This window comes from Vigna radiata, chromosome 8 (assembly GCF_000741045.1).
Source record: "Vigna radiata var. radiata cultivar VC1973A chromosome 8, Vradiata_ver6, whole genome shotgun sequence".
NCBI classification, from domain to species: Eukaryota; Viridiplantae; Streptophyta; class Magnoliopsida; order Fabales; family Fabaceae; genus Vigna; species Vigna radiata.
Genome location: NC_028358.1, coordinates 34,279,382 through 34,299,269, shown reverse-complemented (window position 1 = coordinate 34,299,269; position 19,888 = coordinate 34,279,382). Strand labels below are relative to the sequence as shown.

Here is a 19,888-nt window from a genome sequence, read left to right as displayed (position 1 = left end):
TGTTGGTCAGTGGTACTAACGATATACTCTGATTGTGTTTTTGTTGTCTATAGACACAGATAGAGTTCCTTGAGCCGTGTGAGATGTATAGGATTCTCTAGAACGTTGGTCTTTTAAAAGGTAAGGAAAGTTAGATATTTGACATTATGTTTGTGGGGTAAGTTTAGTGCTTGTATGCATGCTGAATTGATTTAATTATAATTTTCATATTTATGATAGTGTTAGTTCATTTAAATGTGTGTAATTGGTTATTTGATGATGAAATTTTGATGTGATGTAATTTGGATAATATTGTTGTCATGAATTTTATGTTATAATGTTGTATTGATGTTTGGAATTGGTTACAAAGTTTATGGAGTAACGAGTTGAAAATCTAAGGGTTTTGTAGTTAAATGAAGGTTTCAATAGGCAATATTGTGCGGTAGTGTTTGGATTAAGAAATATGGGATTGCAGGTTTTTTATATGTTATTTGAGACTTATTGGTATCTTGAGTTGATGAAATATGATAAGAAAGAAGGAAGAGTTAATGTGGTGGTTTTAGGAAGGTTCTAAGTCCATTTTGAGGTGTTGACAATTGAGGTTTTGAAGGAATAAGCATAGGAGAGAAATTGAGTTTTTGATGTGGTCTTTTAGTTATTTAAAACTTGCCTAGGTTGTTAATTAAGAGGAAGCTGATGTCAAAAGGGGTTAGTAGTTTATATGTTGAGTTTTAAGTAAGTTTTATGTTCAAGTTAGGGGTTTGAATGATGCGATTCTAAATTAAGAGGTATGAGACAAAAAATATTATTTGGGGTTTGTTTTTGAGTCATTTATGACTTGTTTGTAACCTTGGTCTATTGAAATTGATGTTAGAAGGAGTGAAAATGGATTTTGGTAGCTTTGAGAAGTGATGTTGGTTTGAAATTGTCAATTTGAGTTAGAGTTGTGTTTTCTGAGATTTCTCAGTGTCTAGAAGGTCTTAGGGGTCCGTGGAAGTTGTGTGAGAAGTGCCTAATATTAGGTTTGAAGGGTATCATGATCTCTCATGACGCTAAGCGTCGTCACTTTTGCACAAGGTTTGGCATTGAGCGCCTCCTAGCACTCTCCAAGCGCCCTTTTGTCGAGGAGAATGGCACTAAGCGACCCTAGGCGCCCCATTATAGTGAGTTTGGCAACTGGACGCCTTTTTTAGGCGTTATGTGCCACTTTTCAAGGTTTTGGGTTTTCCAGTTTTAGTTGTCCAGGATTGTTCTAATGCATTATTTATAGTTCTTTGATGCATGACGAATAGTCTCGTGTGTTGATATACAATGTTAATATGAAGTTATCTCAATAGTTTAAAAGTTGTGGAAATGAGTTCCAAAGAGGAACTTATTGGTGATAATTTCAAGTATTGTAAGTATAAATGTAAGAAGTTCACTTTTAGAGTTCATCACAACATTCTAATGATCATTCATTCAAACAGTTATGTGTCCGTAGCATTGCCTCATGCACAACCTTATTTAAAATTAAAATGAAAGTCATATTTGTCATTCAAATAGTGTTTTTCAATACATCTTTTCTTATTCCAGATTTTATGCGTCAATGATTCGTTATTTTTTCTAGTAAATTTGTATTTTCAAATAGTTTAAAATTATCGAAAACAAATATGTGAAAAAATCACATCCATTCTCACGATTCTATTTTAACCCTTGTGTTTGTTTTCGATGACAGAAACTATGAAAGTAATTAATTGCACTAAAAACTTGAAAATCAACAAAGAATTACTCGAAAATCAATAAAGAATTACACAAAAATAATATAAATTATTTTTGAAATCTTTCGTCACACATATTTGGAGAGAAAGAGTAACATTCAGAATAAAATAGGTATATATATACTTATTTTGTTCTATTTATCTCTCTCTATATATATTATATTTATACAATTAGATTTTATTATATTTTTATAATAATATAACAAATAGAATATAAAATAAGTTATTGCTAAAATAATAATATTAATAATAGATAATAGTAATATAAATAATAATAGTAATAAGTTAATAATTATATTAATAATAATATTTGAACTCAAATATTTTGTTTTGACGAATTAGAAGAAGCAAAAATTACAAGCCAATTAAACAACTTCACATATTTAATATGAATTATGCAGATTTATTAAGTTAGTGTATAATTTGTTAAGTGAGAATATTTAAGTGAAAGTCAAATAAGCAAGAGCTTTCCACTCAAAGGATAGGATAAAACTCTATTTGACAAATTTGTGAAAATTATTCCGAGAAGTTTAATTCATTGAGTGAAAACAATTCTCATTAGGTGAATTTTTAGGGATTTTTCTCTAATATTGACTCATTGGGCAAATCATAGTGTCGCTCAACGAAAATGGTGTTTTTCAAAATAAAAAAGTTATATTGGATTTTGGGAAAGATTAATGTGTAGAAAAGTTTTAGAATGTGATAGATAATAGTTAACTATTGATAAGAAAGATATTTGGGATCAAGATGTGTAGACATAAATGTGATAGATGGCATGCAATGAAATATATATATATAGATAAATATTTAAATAACGAGAGCGATGAAGGTTTCTATGAAGAGAGTTTGAAATATAGTTTTTCTCACTGTGAAGTTTTTAAGGGATTGGGGTGTAACATTCCATTTTAATAATATAAAACTACCAAAATGAAACGTTACATAGATGTTAAAAGAACTATTAGGTAAAAACAAACCTCATTCCAAGAAAAAAGATCTACTTCTGTAGATCTATCTAACAACTCAGCTGCTTCTTCCTCACCTTTAACTGGAACAACTGAAAATGGTGAATCCCTAAGCTCACACCATCAGGTAATCATCGCAAAGGAGAAACAACATACAAAGACAGACAACAGAAAAGTAAAGGTAAGCTAGCTTACAATAGAGGAGCGATATATATATATATATATATATATATACACACTCATCTAAAGCATGTTACATACAATAAACATATCATTACACAATCATCAAACACTTTATGCAGGACACCTATTATGTATGGGTTGTCCGGACTTAGAATGATTGTCGAACTATAGGGAGTTGTGCACTCGTGGTGGCCTCTACTGCTTTGCAAAGTCATTGCCAATGGGTTTCACCCTACCACACTCACGAGGTTAGTTTGTTCCGCGCCTTGGAGCATACTAGAAGCCTCCAAGACTAAGACCATGCTACTCACGACATGGATCAATCCTCTCTACGTGAGAATGAAAGAGCATTGGAGTTTCGGGATAACCCCCAAGACTGAGCTCTTGCATTCATTCTAGAAGTACTTGAACCTCACCAAGAACATTCACGTTACATCACAACACAGGGCACCACTATGTAACCTCTTTGTAAGGATCATGGAATTACGTCCATCAACCATACTTTCAATTTGAAACATAACTCATGAAGTAATCAATCACATACAATAATACACATTCATACATAATCCAAAATATGTCACCACATCATTTAAATCACACAAGAATAACCAAGAAAAGTGTAACTAGAACTTGAACCATTCGCTCAGCGCATACCCTCGCTGAGCGAATCCAGATGTTTCTCGCACAGTGACCCATCTCGCCGTGCGAATAAACTCCCAATGGTACCAGACCTCAACCCCTTGCACAACGCCCCAATTCGCTACGTGAAAGTCCAAACAGTGGTCCAGACCCCCCAAACACTCGCAAAGCGCACCCCTTCGCTATTCGAATAAATCTGGCAGTGCTTCCAGACTTAACCCAATCGCTCAACGCTCCATTTTGCTGTGCGGATCCTCAAAACAAAGAGCAAACCCCTACAACCATTCGCTTAGCGCACCTTCTCGCTATGCGAATCAACAAACAGAGAGACAATCCCCATGACCACTCGTTGAGCGATCCTATTCGCTCAGCGAGTCCGCATAACTTTGCAGCAAAAATTTTGTAGAATTATGCAACTCAGACCACTTTTACCTATTTTAACTAATTTTCCCAACTTCTAACTCTCATAAATTGTATTATACACCTAATTAGACTTGAACAAGTGTTTCTAAACCTCACTACTAACATTCCTAAGTGTTTACTCATCAATTCTCACTTCAAAACACAAAATTTGTCAACTCAAGGACCCAAATCAAATTCTACCACTTTTAGTACTATTTTCAGCAACTTAAGGACTCAAGCAAGTCCTAACTGACCTATCTAACCTATTCCAACACACCAATTCAATACCCAACTCCTAACTCAAGTTTCTAACACCTCACTTCCTTCAATTTAAGTCGTAACACAAGTAGAACTCTACTTCATCCCCATTACCTACCTACAACTCAGATCTCTACCAATTTCAAGGTATCAAATCTGCCTGCAACTAGCTCTTCACTAATCTCCAATGCAGTAATTCAGTTCATCCACCCTTACTCACCAGTTCTCCATATTAAACCCCAATTTTGACTAATCCATCTTCAACTAATATTGCCCTTTTTCTTCAACAGCCCAATTATCACAATTCCCTTCACTGACATCAAATTACAGCATCACAAACATACATAAAGCAAGTTCTACCTTCATTTCTACTACTCCTTATCATCCCATTCACCAATTCATGAAAATCCCAAATTTATCAGGAATGCCAATTGCATTCACATTTCAAACAGTTTGATATTCACATATCATACAATTTCACAGCATGCATACAATTTAAAAACGACTAACTAGCTTCTCTTACCTGAATAAAGCTAACACAATTCTAGAAAACCCCAACATTTGCTTCCACCACAAGGAACCTTTAAAACGACCTACAAATCACCAATTGACAACTGGAGACAAACCTTAGAACCTAAATTAATTTAAGAGTTGAAGAAGGAAATCACTTGACACATGCAATCAGATTTCTTTGCATGATCAAGGATTAATAAAATACCAAGAAAAATGGATGAAAGTTTACTTGCTCTGAACGATAAATTGATCGGTTGGATTTGAAGACCTTGACGTCGTGATCGTCTAGGCACCTCCTGATCGTCAAATAGATGACTTGAGATCAAGAACTCTTAGAGAGAAAGTAGAGAACTCTAGAAAAGTAGTTTGTAGAGATAATACGTTTTAAAATAATGAAACTTATTTATAACAAAACTATTTATAATAAAACCGTTTAATATTAAAATAATCGAGTCTTTACTATTTTTAGACTACTGTCACTTCTAAAAATACCATTTTCTAAGATTTCAGTGCGGTACCATATGTTCCTAAAATTATTTAAAATTTGAAATTTATATATTAGAAATTTGTAAAGTTTTAAAAGAAATTATATAATATGTATTGGGAATTGATAGAAATTAAATTAGATATCTTTTTATTTTCTATTTTGTGCAAAACGCAACATTTTAAGTTATTAAAATAAAACAAAATTAAATATTAGAATGAATAGAAATATTTATTAAGACGTTTATTTTATTTTATTTTATTTCTTGTTGTCTTTTGAGTTTTTCATAGGTTATACTCATATTCGACTCTCACATGTTTTCTTTTTATCTAAAAAGTATATATGAAGTTAGATACAATCTAACTATTGTTTCTTTCATTTCTCATATACCATCTTTAATTCTTGAAGAAAGGGAAGTATTTCTCTTATCGAACTTGATAGTAAGATATTAGTTTAATAATTAATTTGTTTTTTTTTATCTCATGAGTTTTTTTATATTCATTTTTATTGATGTAGAAGAAAAAATAATGTACTATGTGTTTTTCATAACCAATTTTTAATTGTGGTTGAATTATCATAAATTTTTCTTATAAAAGTTACATATTTGAATTTTTAATTAGATAATGATAAATTATTTTTTAATATTAACTTTTTTTAATTAAAATAGGTATACTAATGAAGAATAAAATAATAGATTATTTTTTGAAAGTAATAAAAGGGAAACTAGTTGTGAAGATGAAATTATTGTTAATAACATGATTATTTACGTTGGAAAAGAAATAACTGAAAATTTTATTTTTAATTCAATATCGATGAATTCAATAATATGAAAAAAATGAAGGACATTATTGTGATAGATATGTGTAATTTCTTTTGTAGTTTCAATTATATTAAATTATGAATTAATATTTATTATGTCGGTGACAATAATTATATAGATAGATTTTGAATGTATTATTCTGGTTATCCTAAAATTATCGATTAAGATCTATTACTAGCATGTCACAATAAGTTAACTCTTGTATAATATCATATAGAACTTAAGGAATATATGTCAAAATCTATCAGAATTCATATAAAAGATGCAAAATCTCCAAATGAATTTGTATAAATAATTGCTTGTAGTGAATTGTTGTTTTTATTAATTCTTTGTGCTATATATAAGTTTATTTATTTTTATAAACACTAATTTATCTTTGTGATTTTGTTTTTATTCAGTGTAATCACACATTTTCCACAAAAATAAAAAACACTATATGAGAGATTGCATAATCAGTTAGTAGTGTAGATAGTGGAATAGCTTATTATTATTTTTTTTTTTATCGTAGATAATTCTCCATTATTTTGATTAAGAATTATATTTTGAAAAACTGTTATGTAAGTAAAAGAGATATTTATATAGTTATTTTTGCTTAATACCAATCATAAAAAAATGTTTTAATTAATAGATTACTTCTACTGTTCCGGAATGTTATAAAATTAATTATAATTATTTTAAAATAAATTATATTTATGATGAAAATAAATTTAACAAGTACAATATTGAGTTATATTAAAACGTTAGTTTTAAGTTATTACAAAATTTAATGTTACTTTATGTTAAAATATTTATTTTAAATTATTACAATATTTGAAATTAATTTAGATGAAAAACTATATTTATTATTTAATATTATTTTTTTTTAATTTTTTCAAAAAAATGCTGAAAAAGATAGAAAAGCAGGGCAAAACATAATTCCTAAAAAGCCGATTTCTACTGTTTGGGGGAGAGTGAGTAGATGGATTTGAGGGGATTTGAGAGTGAATTAAGTGTTGTTTTTTTGGGTAGATTTGAAGGTAAATGAGAGTGGATTTGAAGGTAAAATTTATGAAAATTAGTGTAAAATTTGATTGATGTGATAAATAAAAAATTTTGTTTAATTGGTAGAAATTGAAGATTACCAAACTACCCTTAGTAATAAAAGTAGTATAAAATTGTAATCATTAATGTATATATAATTTTAAAAATTATTATATAAAGAGAAAAAAATAAAAATTAATTATTATTATTATTATTTGTTATTATCATTATTATAATAATAATAATAATAATTATAATAATAATAATTATAATAATAATAATAATAATAATAATAATAATAATTATTATTATTATTATTATTATACAAAAGGGCAAAATGGATAATTGAGAACAAATACCTGCAAAATCTTTGCTATCAACGAAGATGGATTCAAGGAACCAATTTTCAAATCATCACCCTCATTTCTTCGCAAATACCTGGAAGCGAACGCATGTAATCCCGCTAATCCATCCTTGCCAATCCGTGTGAACAGAACAATCCCTTCAAACGAACCGACCATAAGTGATCGAAGAAGAGAAATACGTTTTAGGGGAGTCCAATTTTCAACATGAGCAATAATAATAATAATAATAATAATAATAATAAATAATAATAATAATAATAATAATAATAATAATAATAATAATAATAATGATAATAATACTTGTGTAATAAATTTCTTAGAAACCTATGTTGGTGAATAATTGATTGATGATAAAGTAATTTGAAAATAAGATTAAAAAGAAGGAAAAAATAAATTGTAAGAAGGTGAGTTGAGAAAATCAAACCATAAACTATTTAAATAAAAATAAATAATTTTTAAACATTAATTAGAATATGTTTTTGATAGAAATAAATTTTTTAATAAATTAAAAATAGTTAAAGTTATAAAAGACTTAAAAGTTAATTAAATATAAAAGATATTTTAATGAAATAAATGAATCTAAAATTTAATTTGGAGACAGGATTTTGGTCCTATAAAAAGGTAAGGGTGTTTGAAATATCCAATAAAAGAGAGAAAGACGTGAGATTTATGAGTTGATGAAGTAAAAAATGAATTTTGATTTGTATGAATGAAGGGTGAGAGAGAGATGGAAATTGCAATGGGTAAGTTAGCTAAAGAAGTGGGTTCCACAGAGTGGTACCAATAGCTGAAAAGCTGGGTAGTTTAGGAGTACAGTAGGTAGCAGAGGTTGAAAGACCTGACGTACTGTAACGGGTCCATCATATCAGAACAGTGGTACCATTGCATCACTCATTAGTTACAGTACCTACCCAGAATTCAAAGCTAGCAGATTTTCAGAATCATAATAAAAATTTTCTGCCAAACATTAACAAACATCATAGTGTGTCTGTCTTTTGGTTTTATGTTTGGTAAGAAAGAGGGAAAAAGTAGTGAAAGAAGGAAACACTGGGTTGGTCAACAGAAGAAGCTATGAATGTGGAGGAGAAAGCGGAGAAAAGAAGATGCAGAGAGCATGCGTTGTGTTCATTACAGTGGCATTTCCAGTAGATTCAACAAATAAAGAGGGCATTTCAGATTTCAACATGAATTTGAGTTTCTTGGTCAACTTTAAGTTAATTTAACTGAAAAGACAAAGAACTTGTCAGTAGTTGGGAAAATGTAATGGCTCCTATCTTAGCTTTACAGCTTTGAATATTTATTTTTTAAGAAAACCTTTAAATAAATAAATGCCGGTTTTATATAAAAAAAAGCCATTTTCTTTCCTTTTCAAAAATGTTACGTATTTTTTTAATGCATTCAAATTAAGTATCTGCATTCACAGTCATTTATTAAATCACCTTTATTAAATTTCCAAGACGGACTTCAACCAATTTCTTAACCAAATTTTATACTTTCAATTTTATAATTAAAATATTAATTCATAATTAAATTCCCATTATTTAATTACTTTATTTTAACATTTATTTAATTTTCCAGTTTTTTTATCAACTTTATTTATTTACTCCACCTTTTCCTGGAAAACCCTAAATTCACATACCACTCCGGAGAATTTATGAACCGGAGTTTGTATTTTTCTCTGTAATTCTAGATTTTTTTTTCTGAATATTTTCTGTTCATTTCCAAGCTTTCTGTGTTCTACGCAATGGTGCAGATTTGAGCTTACAGCACTGCGATTTTCTCGGAGGCCAAGCTCAAACTGCTCCAATTTCGTTTCTGGGATTGTTTTCGCCATTTCATACAGCAATTTTTTTGTACCTTAAAGTTTTCTGTGAGATTGTAAATTTTCCCTTTACCCAAATCTGATTTCTCTTAAATAAGTTAGCATTTACCCCCTTTGAAAATTTCAATTTTTGTTTTTTGTGATTTTTTTGGCTGATTGGGTGTGGAAGAGTTTGAATCTTCAATGGTTAGGGTTTAAGTAAAGTTTTAAGGTTTTGAGGTGTCTTGGTTTTTCTTTGATTTGCATAAAAATGGAGGGAAGAGAGAGTTTTGGTGTTGTGGTGGGTGATGAAGCCCCCGAGAGCTTTCATGTTGCTCCTAGAATAATTGAGAACAACTTGGACTTTTCAAGGGCCGTCGTGCCTGCGCCGTCGACGGAGGGTAAAAAGAAGAGAGGGAGACCGAGGAAGTATGGGCCGGACGGGAAGGTGGCTATGGATGCGGTGACGGCGCTTTCGCCGATGCCGATTTCATCGTCGATTCCGTTGACCGGCGAGTTCTCCGCTTGGAAGAGAGGCAGAGGAAGGCCTGTTGAATCTATCAAAAAGTCATCGTTCAAGTTTGAGGTTGAAAGCCCTGTTCAAGGTATTATATAGTTCTTCGATCTTTTCAATTGAAGACTTTGAATTGTAGTCTTTTAATTTTAGTCTCCGCTGATGTTTTTAATCTTTTTGCCTAGGCTTTATTTTTAGTTTTTTACTGTTTCATTTGCAGTTTTTTTGAGATACAAGAGTATCAGAGTCATAATAAACGAGTGAATCCTTCTAACCTGTTGGCTCTTGTCATTTAGCTCTTTAATGGAAGAGCATCATAATGTTTTTTTTGGGAGTTCCAATTGATTTGATTTTGGGGTAAATCATTTGGACCAGTTAGTTATTTACTTTGATCTTGTGTTTTAGCGTGCAGTGAACTTTTTGGACTTGGTTTTTTGCTTTTGTGAGAGGTTATATAGGGGGTGGTGTGGGAGGTGCGAGTGGACCCTAAGCTCTGATTCCTTTTCAGATCTGAATACAAATTGTGAGGTGGATGGGGATATTTTGTGGTTGACAAGTCAGGTTGGTTTTTTGTTTCAGGGTAGCATATGGTACCCTTTATTTTCCTTTGTGAGGGGAAGAGGATTGAATTATCTGACCATGGAAAAACGGTTAGAGTAAATGAAGGGACCAGCTTATTTGGTAGGTTGAGTCCAACAGTGTTTGATAGCTGATGTGCCACGCTTGAATTGGTCTAAAGTCCACTCTAATAATTATTTCTAGCAGCTTGTAAAACTTCCTTGTTGAATATTGACATGATTCGAAACTGGATTTCGTAATTGCAATATTTGTCGGGAATATTTTTGAAAAGTGGTGCTTATTAATTAAGGGATGCGAGAGTGGCTTCAGAGACTGATAGTAATAATTTATATAACATTAAAATGCAATGAAGAGATTTTCAAAGTTCATGCAGGAGATCTGTGGTCTGCTAAATTTGGACGGAGCATTATTGAAGGTTATTAGGGTGGACTTTCCCATGTGTTGACGTTTTTATAAAAGAGAGTTAGGACATATGGGATCATCGTTAGATCATTATTAATTTTCCTTCATTTTTTTTTTTGCGCAATAAAATGTTCTTCCAATTTTGGGTGATTTTAAACATTGAATCAAAGGTAAAGAAATAAATCATTACATAATCCCTTTTTCTCTTATTTTTTGTACTTTACTATATTTTTCTTTTTTCTGGTAACACCCGAACATACCGCTAAGTGCTATATATAGTTCCACATCTTGACAAAGATATGTGAGCACTGAAATGTGTTTTTCAAGATATTAGACATACTTATGCAGTGTGTGCTTGGTGTTCAACATGACTTCCATATCTTTCCCGATGTTTCATCATTTATCCTGAATCTAATTCCACATTCATAATTGCCCTGAACAAGATTGGTACCAGGTTCATAGGTTTGGCTGTCTTTGCATTTGATGGTTCTGTAGGAGGTCTAGAATATGACATAATGGACTTGATAGTTGAAGCAGAATTCCGGGGTTGGGACCAGGTTATGGGTATCTTGTGTGGGTACTGGTAGGTGTGGCTTCTGGTATCTACTATATTATGGTATAGTTAGCAGATGTTTAAAATTTAATAAACAACAAATAGAAAGACGGATGTTTATAGACTTAACTGGTGGCACAGAGTAGATTAAGGGTAATGATGAATCTGAAATTAGTGTTATAATAGGGTACATTAAATAGCCTAAGTCTCTATCGTGTATATTTTGATGTGTGCGATTCACTCTTCTGTCCATTTAATAGACAAAGAGGTAAAGGTAAGACATACGTGGCTTGTTGAATGCATCTTCTATTTCTGGCTAAAGTGTATAAACATGATTTATTCCCCTAAATTTATCTTGTTATTTTTAAACTTATTTCTTTGATTTCATCAATTACTTTATATGACGAATTGATTATTGCATTTTCTTTCTTTCCTTTTTGAACTATAAAGAACCAACGTCCCCGGATTATATTAATACATATATTTTTTCATTTTGTGTCTCTCTCCTTGTATTTATCTTCCCATGTATGCATTTTATAGGTGATGGAATATCATACTCCGTTGGAGCCAATTTCACACCACATGTTCTCACAGTAAATTCTGGCGAGGTATTCTTCTATATGCTGAAATTTAATAAGATAGTTTAAATCCAGTCAATCTGTGTTTGAATGCCATATATATTGTGAATGCATAGTCCATTTATTTTGGTTACACTTTATTTTTATTTTTTCATGAAAACAATTATTTTTTTTATGAAAAGGTAGACAACTTAATATGTTCCTTTCTCTATGTATATTGTCCAAACTCCATATCTGTTTCTATGCTGTATGTGTTTTCATTGCTCATTCCCTTAATAGTGTTTTTATTTTTTCCTTTACGTTTAATATCCAATAACATTTCTTGTGATAATTTTTCTGCTCAGTACTAATTGTAAGGAACTAGGATATCAATTAGATTATTTGATTTAAATGCTAATTGTCTGTCAGAGAGTTAGCTAGACATTTTAGATGAACAGTGCCCCTACTTGCCAGGTGGTGAGCTTCATTTGATTGGAAGTTGTGTAAAAATAAATGAAACAAGTTATTTCTAATGATCTCTAAATTACAAATTTATCATAGTTTTTTTTTTTTTTAAAATCTGCAACAGTGACATGACTAAGTTGTGTGGATCATATTTATGGTTGTGTATTCATTACATGGATGAAAAGTACCGACTACATGTTTTAATTTCATTTTTGTGTTGTGTACTTGTTTTTGTCATTTTGTTATGGTCTTATACCAGGATGTCACTATGAAAATCATGTCCTTCTCACAGCAAGGATCACGTGCTATATGCATTCTCTCTGCAACTGGGACAATTTCAAATGTTACACTTCGTCAACCATCTTCTTGTGGGGGTACTTTAACATATGAGGTGAGCTATATCTTATGTCTTCGTCAGAACAAAATAAGTTAAGATATTTGTTTATCTACTAGAAATCAACTTCATAGTACTTATTACTAGTTACTGGTTCATGTGTTATGCATGCAGCTCTGTTTATATGGCATTGTAATATATTGGTATTAGATATCAAATGCTATTTTTTTAAATGGCTTTTCTACTTTACAAAGAATTGTACAGTTGGATGGAAGTGAAAATGGATGCATCAAACGCAGTTTTTTAAATTTTTAACAGAACTTGATCAAAGAATCAGGGTTTGCTGGTTAAACATTTTCATTATATCTGATTTTGGCTAGTGGACCAGGATAACCTTTATTATTTGATTAAGCTTCTCATGAAAACTTATCCGAAGCTGATGTTATTAGTTGCCTTTAGACTTGTGAAGTGTTTTGTACAAGAGAAGTTTTTTCATGTTTGGCAATCATTAATTTTGTGAATCATGATTCCTAAATGCCTAAAATCTGTTTGGTTAGACGTATGTATTTTTACCAATACAAGCTTCCTAGAAAAAGTGATTCCAAAAATCATTTGATTAAGCTTCTCGTGCAAATTATCTGAAACTGATGTTATTATTGCATTATACTTATGAGGTGCTACAAGAGAAGTTTTTTCAGGTTTGGCAATCATGAATCTTGTGAATCATAATTCCTAAGAATGACTAAAATCTGTTTGGATGGCCTTAAGCATCTTTACAAAGACTTATTCAAGCTTCCCAGAAGTTAAAGAGTAATACCAGCAATTTTAGTCATTCGCTACTTAAATTATTAAATAAGAGTAACATAGTTTTTTTATCGTAATATTTTTTATTTAAATTCAGGAAATTTACAGTCACTCTTCCCGCATTAGAACAATTTTATGGTAAACTTAGCTAAAAGCATTCCTGAGAGCATTGTTTTGTGGGCATATTAATTGTTAAAGCATAAAACAAACATGGGAAATAAACATTTCAACTTCTAATTCTAGGAAAATTATCACTACAAGAAAATATCTAAATAATTTCAGTGATAAAAAATAATTGGTCACAATAGTTATCAATTTAGATACCAATTTATAAACTAAAAATTATTGGTGACGAAAATAACTTCTAAATTGGTCACTATAGTGAATTGATTTTTAAATTGGTCATTATAGTAAATTGGTTTCTAAATTTATCACTAACATTAGTTACCAAAGTTTTGGTTGCTAACAGGATTGATTTCTAAGTTTGTCTTTAATAATTTTTAGTTTATAAATTGGTATCTAAATAGGCTACTATAGTGTCTAATTATTTTTTGTTACTACAGTTGGTCATTATTTAGATATATTCTTGTAGTGTATAAATTTCCCTTGTATTTCAGCTATGATAATTTTGTTAACTAATTTTAGAGTTACATATGTTCAAAGGCTATTGTAATTTGTAACTGTTCTTGCTTCTTAACTACGAATTCTAGATTTGTGATGCTGTTATATTTTTATATATTCATGATTTCTTGGTAAATTTATTTGTTTAGTTACCTTAACAGGATAAAATAATATCTCTAAAGAGTTTGTCTTTAACTGAACCAAATGGTTTCATGTGATTCATGTAACTAATCTCTCCTGGTGGGATAGGTCTTTTGTTGTTGCTTTTACCTCTATAACTCAAAAATACTAATGTAGTGGTTGGCATCATGTTAGTTGAAGACCGTGGATGAATCCCCCTTGTACAGTATTTGTTTTTGTATCCACCTGTCCCAGATCACTTTATTCAACCCACCTAGACATGCTAACTTATAACCAAACCCACAATTAGTTTTAGTTTCCATGCTGTTCACACCTCAATAACCACTTTGGACCACCTCTTTTTCTTTTTTGTTTTTGAAAACTAATGTGTATATGCATGTCATACTTGTTATGGGTATTAATTATGCGGTCTCAGGATAAAACTTACATTGCTTTTGATTAAATCAGTAATTTCCTCAACGAAGATAACTCATCCCTTGTGATTTTTTCATTAATATCAAACTGATTTTTTCAAGTATCTTGAAATTTTGTTTGAGCTATGACCAAAGTGAATTGATTAAATATGCTCAAACTTAATCTTTTGTTTCTACAGGGACGGTTTGAAATTCTTTCCTTGTCTGGTTCCTTTATGCCAACTGAGAATGGAGTTACAAGAAGCAGATCTGGTGGCATGAGTGTCTCTTTGGCCGGTCCAGATGGTAGAGTAATGGGGGGTGGGCTTGCTGGTTTACTGGTAGCCGCTGGTCCAGTTCAGGTAGACCTTATGTTACATAGAAGGGATATTTAATAAAATATTCAAGAACCTTATGACTTGTTAATCTGAGATTTTTGTAAGGAAACATGATAATACTAATTCTATGTAGATAATATTAATTCTATGTACATATTGATTGTTCAAATTATTCCCATCATCATAAAGCAAGTTTTAATTTGTTTTATTGGTTAGATTACCAATGCTTTTGGATAGACATTTTCCTGATTGTTTTTATGCTATGTCAATTTCCATGGAAAAGTAGGAATTGAAACAAAAAATGTTGTGAATAACAAAATTATGCCTACGATACTGATATATCACTAGTCACTTCTCTCACGCTCTTCTGGATCAGGTTGTTGTTGGCAGTTTTCTTCCTGGTCACCAGTTGGAGCATAAAAACAAGAAGCAAAGGGTGGAGCATATATCAACTATTACCCCTTCTCCTGTTAATATCATCTCCAGTGAGGAACTAAAAGTCAGTTTCGGTGGAGTAAAGCCTATTATGACACCTGCTGCTTTTCAAGAAGAGAATATTGTTTCTTTTAACAATGGTCAAGACTCTAGGAACTCAGCTCCTGATGATAGAGATCCTTTACCCGACAAGGAGTCTAATCTAGGCCAATCAAACGCTGAGGCTGCATGCTAAACATTCCCTGTGAATTATTTGGTATTATGCAGAGTCAACTCTTTTAGGCTCCTCACTCATGCTTGACTGACTGCTGACAGTTAACTTACAAGACAACTCTGATGGTCAGATGGGTGTCACGCGATGGTTTTGACTCAAAAGTTGCACTCTTTTGTATTAGGTGTTAGTTGGCAAATCTGTTTGTTAGGTTTCCACTTGTCATTTCTCCAGATGTATCTTTAGTATTGTTTACTCATTGGTGTAGCAATTAGATATAGGGTATATGTTGTGCCATTTCCCCCCTTATTTATATTCTATATGGATGTTAAAAATGTGAGTGGATGAGTGTTTCTGAACTGTAACTCTATTATTTGTTGTGAAAGAAATTGCATATCAACTTCCTAGGCTTACCTTTGTGGTACTGTGATTCTTTGCTCAATTATTATATCAAGGAACAACCAATCGACAACATTTTAAATGAGTTATTATGTCACATATCTGTAATTTGACAGTGGATGGGATTATGTCAGTTCAAATTTTGTGTTTTCATACAACTGGCTTAATTTTCAGACTATGAAGAAGACTGCTTGAAATGCAACTGCACTACATTGAAACTTGGAACAATCTTGTCTATCCACAATCAAATTAATTTTTGGATTAGTCTATTTAAATTTATACTTTTACTACCACTTTAATTTGCCTAGAACGTTTAAATTCACTGTAATAAGTGCAACAGTTTCGCTGCAACCTTTGAACTTATTATGTACTAGACCCCTCTAACAATGAAGTATAAGAAAAAAAAAGGAAATGAATGTCATGGAATAAGCTTCTTAATAAAACAATTCTATTTATTGGTGGAGCTCACTCTCTGGATGCAGACAAAGATTTTAATTTTCATACATTCTTATGATAAAACAACAAACTTAGTATGAGTGTTTACCATATTTACTTTTTACCTAACTACTTCACATTTCTTGAAAGGTAAATCCAAAACAGAAGTAAGAGGAATTTTGAGTCAGAAAAGTTCAATGGTAGTATTAAACATGAAAGGTCTAATTTCGCTTCAACTGTTTTAAGGATGAGGACTAGATGAATAAACTGACAGATCAAAACTCTCGCTACAAAAGTTCCTTATAACAAACTTGATGAGCTAGAATGCTCTGCTTTCCATCCTTCATTAATTCTCTCTATAAACTCTTCCACTCTTCTCCTCAACTCATCATCTTCCTCAGTGCTGTTGCAATTGCAATTATCATTACCTTCAATTTCAACTCTATCCACCACCACTTCCTCCTTGACATGTGCCACTTCGATTGCTTGTGGAGATGATGTGCTTTTGTTGACTAAGCACTTGGAATTGGCTCCTTCTATGGCCGTGTTTGTGAGCATGGACAGAGGGATTTCTTCACTCCCTTGATTAAAACTGAGCTTGGGCTTCAAGTCCACTAGAATAATGACTATGATCAAATTGCAGAAACAGAAAATGAAAGCATAGCTTGAAGCTGCCAGAGTGATGTACTCCATCAGAGAATCCAACATGGCCAAGTAAGAAGGGGCAAACACAGATGAGAAAGAGAGGGTGGTTGTTCTTGTTGTTAGCTTGAGTTAGACGCTGGTTTAGGCCTTAAGGTCTATTTAAAGCGGTGTTTGGATAGATGCAAACGTGGACAAAGCGATGGGTGAATGATATCAGAAAAGCGAAGTACAATATGCTTTTGTGTGAGGGTTGATGATGCATAAATGTATGTGGGATGTTTCATCCAACTGTACGTGCAACTTTTATTACATTAAACTAATAATCAAAAGTCTGTTGTAGCAGTGGAGAGCCTCACATGCAACTTTCTTTAAGGGTCACAACCACAGTGTTCTATGTCATCAACTTAGACATAAGACATCACCCACCAAACTTTTATGCAGCATTCATTTTTCTATCTCTAGATCCTTACCCTGATTTGATAATAAGCCCCTTTTCCCTTGATAATCGTGGACAGTTAGGATTAGAATAATACTAATAATACTAGATTGATTGCCTTTTTCTGGGGTGGTTGAAGATCTTGGAAATTTGGACCATTCCCCACTGAAAAGGACCAAGGACCTAACTAACTAATTCTTTCGGCTGTTGGAAAATTGTTTTGTCTGCTTGAAAATATTTCAATTGATGTTCTTATATATCTTGTCTGTTATTGGTGTTCATGCAGTATCTTCATATGAAAAATGAAAACAAACATAACACCATTGAAGAGATGAAAACAAAAGTAACTATTTGGTGAAGTTAACCCAAGCAAGAAATGAAAACATTTTTTGAAACACAAAGGTAACATAATTAGTTTTCAATTTTTATACTTTAAGAAAGCAAGGTAGGTTATATAGGCTTTTGGAATGAGAGAACTAAGCAATGTGGGACTTCAACGTGCTGCAGCTGCTGGAGCCTTCCAAGTTCCACATTGCTTGAAACTCTCTTCACCAAACTCACTCCAAAGATTATATAAAAAGTCTAAGGGGTCTTTGTTCTAACGTTTGAATTGAATTCAATGAAATTTTGAGTTGAAATTGCAATCTTGGATTCTTATTAAAAATAGTCTTCTTTCTCTTAGTTCATTTTTCAGACTTTATCTTGATCAAAGTCATGTGGCAGACTAATTTCTCAACACTGGAGAAGAGGGCAATGTGCATTAAGGTTTATGCTACATTTATTTTTAACTTTAATTAACATTTTTTCATTTTTTTTCTTTTTCTTATTTGAATATAATAAATCAAATATATTATTATTATTATTTTATTTTTATTTTAATTATTTTATCTTAATTTTTTAATATAACTATTATTATAATATAAATCATATTTTAATAATTATTAAAATATAAAATTATATTAAATAATATTTGAATTTTACATTAAATTAGATTATTATTAAGATGATGCAGAGTCTTTTTAATAAGAACGAGAAAAAAATTGAAAAGATATTAATTAAAGTTAAAATAAAATTTTTGAAAAAATTAAAGGTGCAGGATGAGATGTCAAAAGATCAAAAGTGAAATTTTTAGAGGTGTAGAATGAGATGTTGGAGGTTTAGGATGAAACACTCTCTATATGATGAAGACCTACTAGTTATAAGACGTCCCACAACTAAAAGAGAAAACATTTTTCACACTAGATGTCTTATAGCTAGCAAGGTTTGCTCCATGATTATAGATGGGAGAAGTTGCACTAATGTGGCTAGCACTCGGGTAGTGGACAAACTCAAGTATCCCGCTGTTGCGTATGCCAAGCCCTACAAGCTTCAATGGTTAAGTGAGGAGGATGAAATCTTGGTCAACAAACAAGTCCATATTTCCTTTTCTATTGGCAAATACTAAGATGAGGTTCTTTGTGATGTTGTACCCATGGAAGCAACTCACATTCTATTAGGAAGACCATGGCAATTTGATAGAAATATTCAACATGATGGTCTTACTAATAGGATGTATTTCCCTTTCCAAGGGCGCAAGGTCATCTTGAAACCTTTCACTCCAAAAGGAAATACATGAGGACCACTTCATCATGAAGTCCAAGAGAGGTGAAGAGAAGGAAAAGGACAAGCATAACTGCCTCCTCTCTCATAAAAAGGTACTTAAAGTTATTGACAATAAAAAGCCTATCTTTTTTGTTTTTCCCTCACAATGTCTCACATCCACTCCTGTCCTTAAGTCTTTTAAGTTAAATAGTTTGTTAGAGGAGTTCCAAGATGTGTTTCAAGATCCTCTAAAAGGTTTACCATTTCTTAGAGGAATTGAACACTAAATTGATTTCATTCCCGGAGCTTCTCTTTCAAATCGTCCGGCTTATAGAACAAATCCCATGGAAACGCAAGAAATACAAAAACAAGTAGAGGGTTTGTTATCTAAAGGGTGGGTTCGAGATAGCATGAGTACATGTGCTATGCCGATCATACTTGTCCCAAAAAAAGATGGTTCATGGCACATGTGTACTAAATGTAGGGATCTGTATAATCAAATTAGGAGTGTTCTTCAATAGGAAGTACTTTATCTTGTGTCTAACCTTAGGAAGTGCTTTAACTTATAGCGCAAGGTAACATAACTAGTTTTCATTTTTCAAACTTAAGGAGAGCAAGGTAGCTTATATACCCTTTTGGAATGACAGAACTAAGCAATGTGGGACTCCAAGCACCTTAGGGACATGCTGAAGCCTTCCAAGTCTCACATTGCTTGAAACACTTCACCAAACTCACTCCAAAAGCTATATAACAAGTCTAGGAGGTCTTCTTTGTGCTAACCTTTGAATTGAATGAAATTTTGAGTTGAATTGAGGTCTTCTTTGTGCTAACCTTTGAATTGAATGAAATTTTGAGTTGAATTG

The 19,888-nt window shown here is 31.8% G+C and overlaps 1 protein-coding gene across 2 annotated transcripts; it reads left to right on the top strand.

Annotated features, from left to right (window-relative positions):
- Positions 1-8,997: 8,997 nt before the first annotated feature.
- On the top strand, positions 8,998-15,942 carry LOC106772751 (AT-hook motif nuclear-localized protein 3). 2 transcript variants are annotated; one of them, XM_014659330.2, is made up of 5 exons: positions 8,998-9,788; positions 11,772-11,839; positions 12,546-12,644; positions 14,746-14,907; positions 15,260-15,942. In XM_014659330.2, exons 1-5 carry the CDS (start codon positions 9,455-9,457, stop codon positions 15,551-15,553), a joined length of 957 nt encoding a protein of 318 aa, XP_014514816.1. In that variant the 5' UTR covers positions 8,998-9,454; the 3' UTR covers positions 15,554-15,942. The 2 variants fall into 2 exon arrangements, with proteins under 2 accessions (XP_014514816.1, XP_014514815.1); XM_014659329.2 differs by having other exon boundaries at positions 12,513-12,644.
- Positions 15,943-19,888: the final 3,946 nt, after the last annotated feature.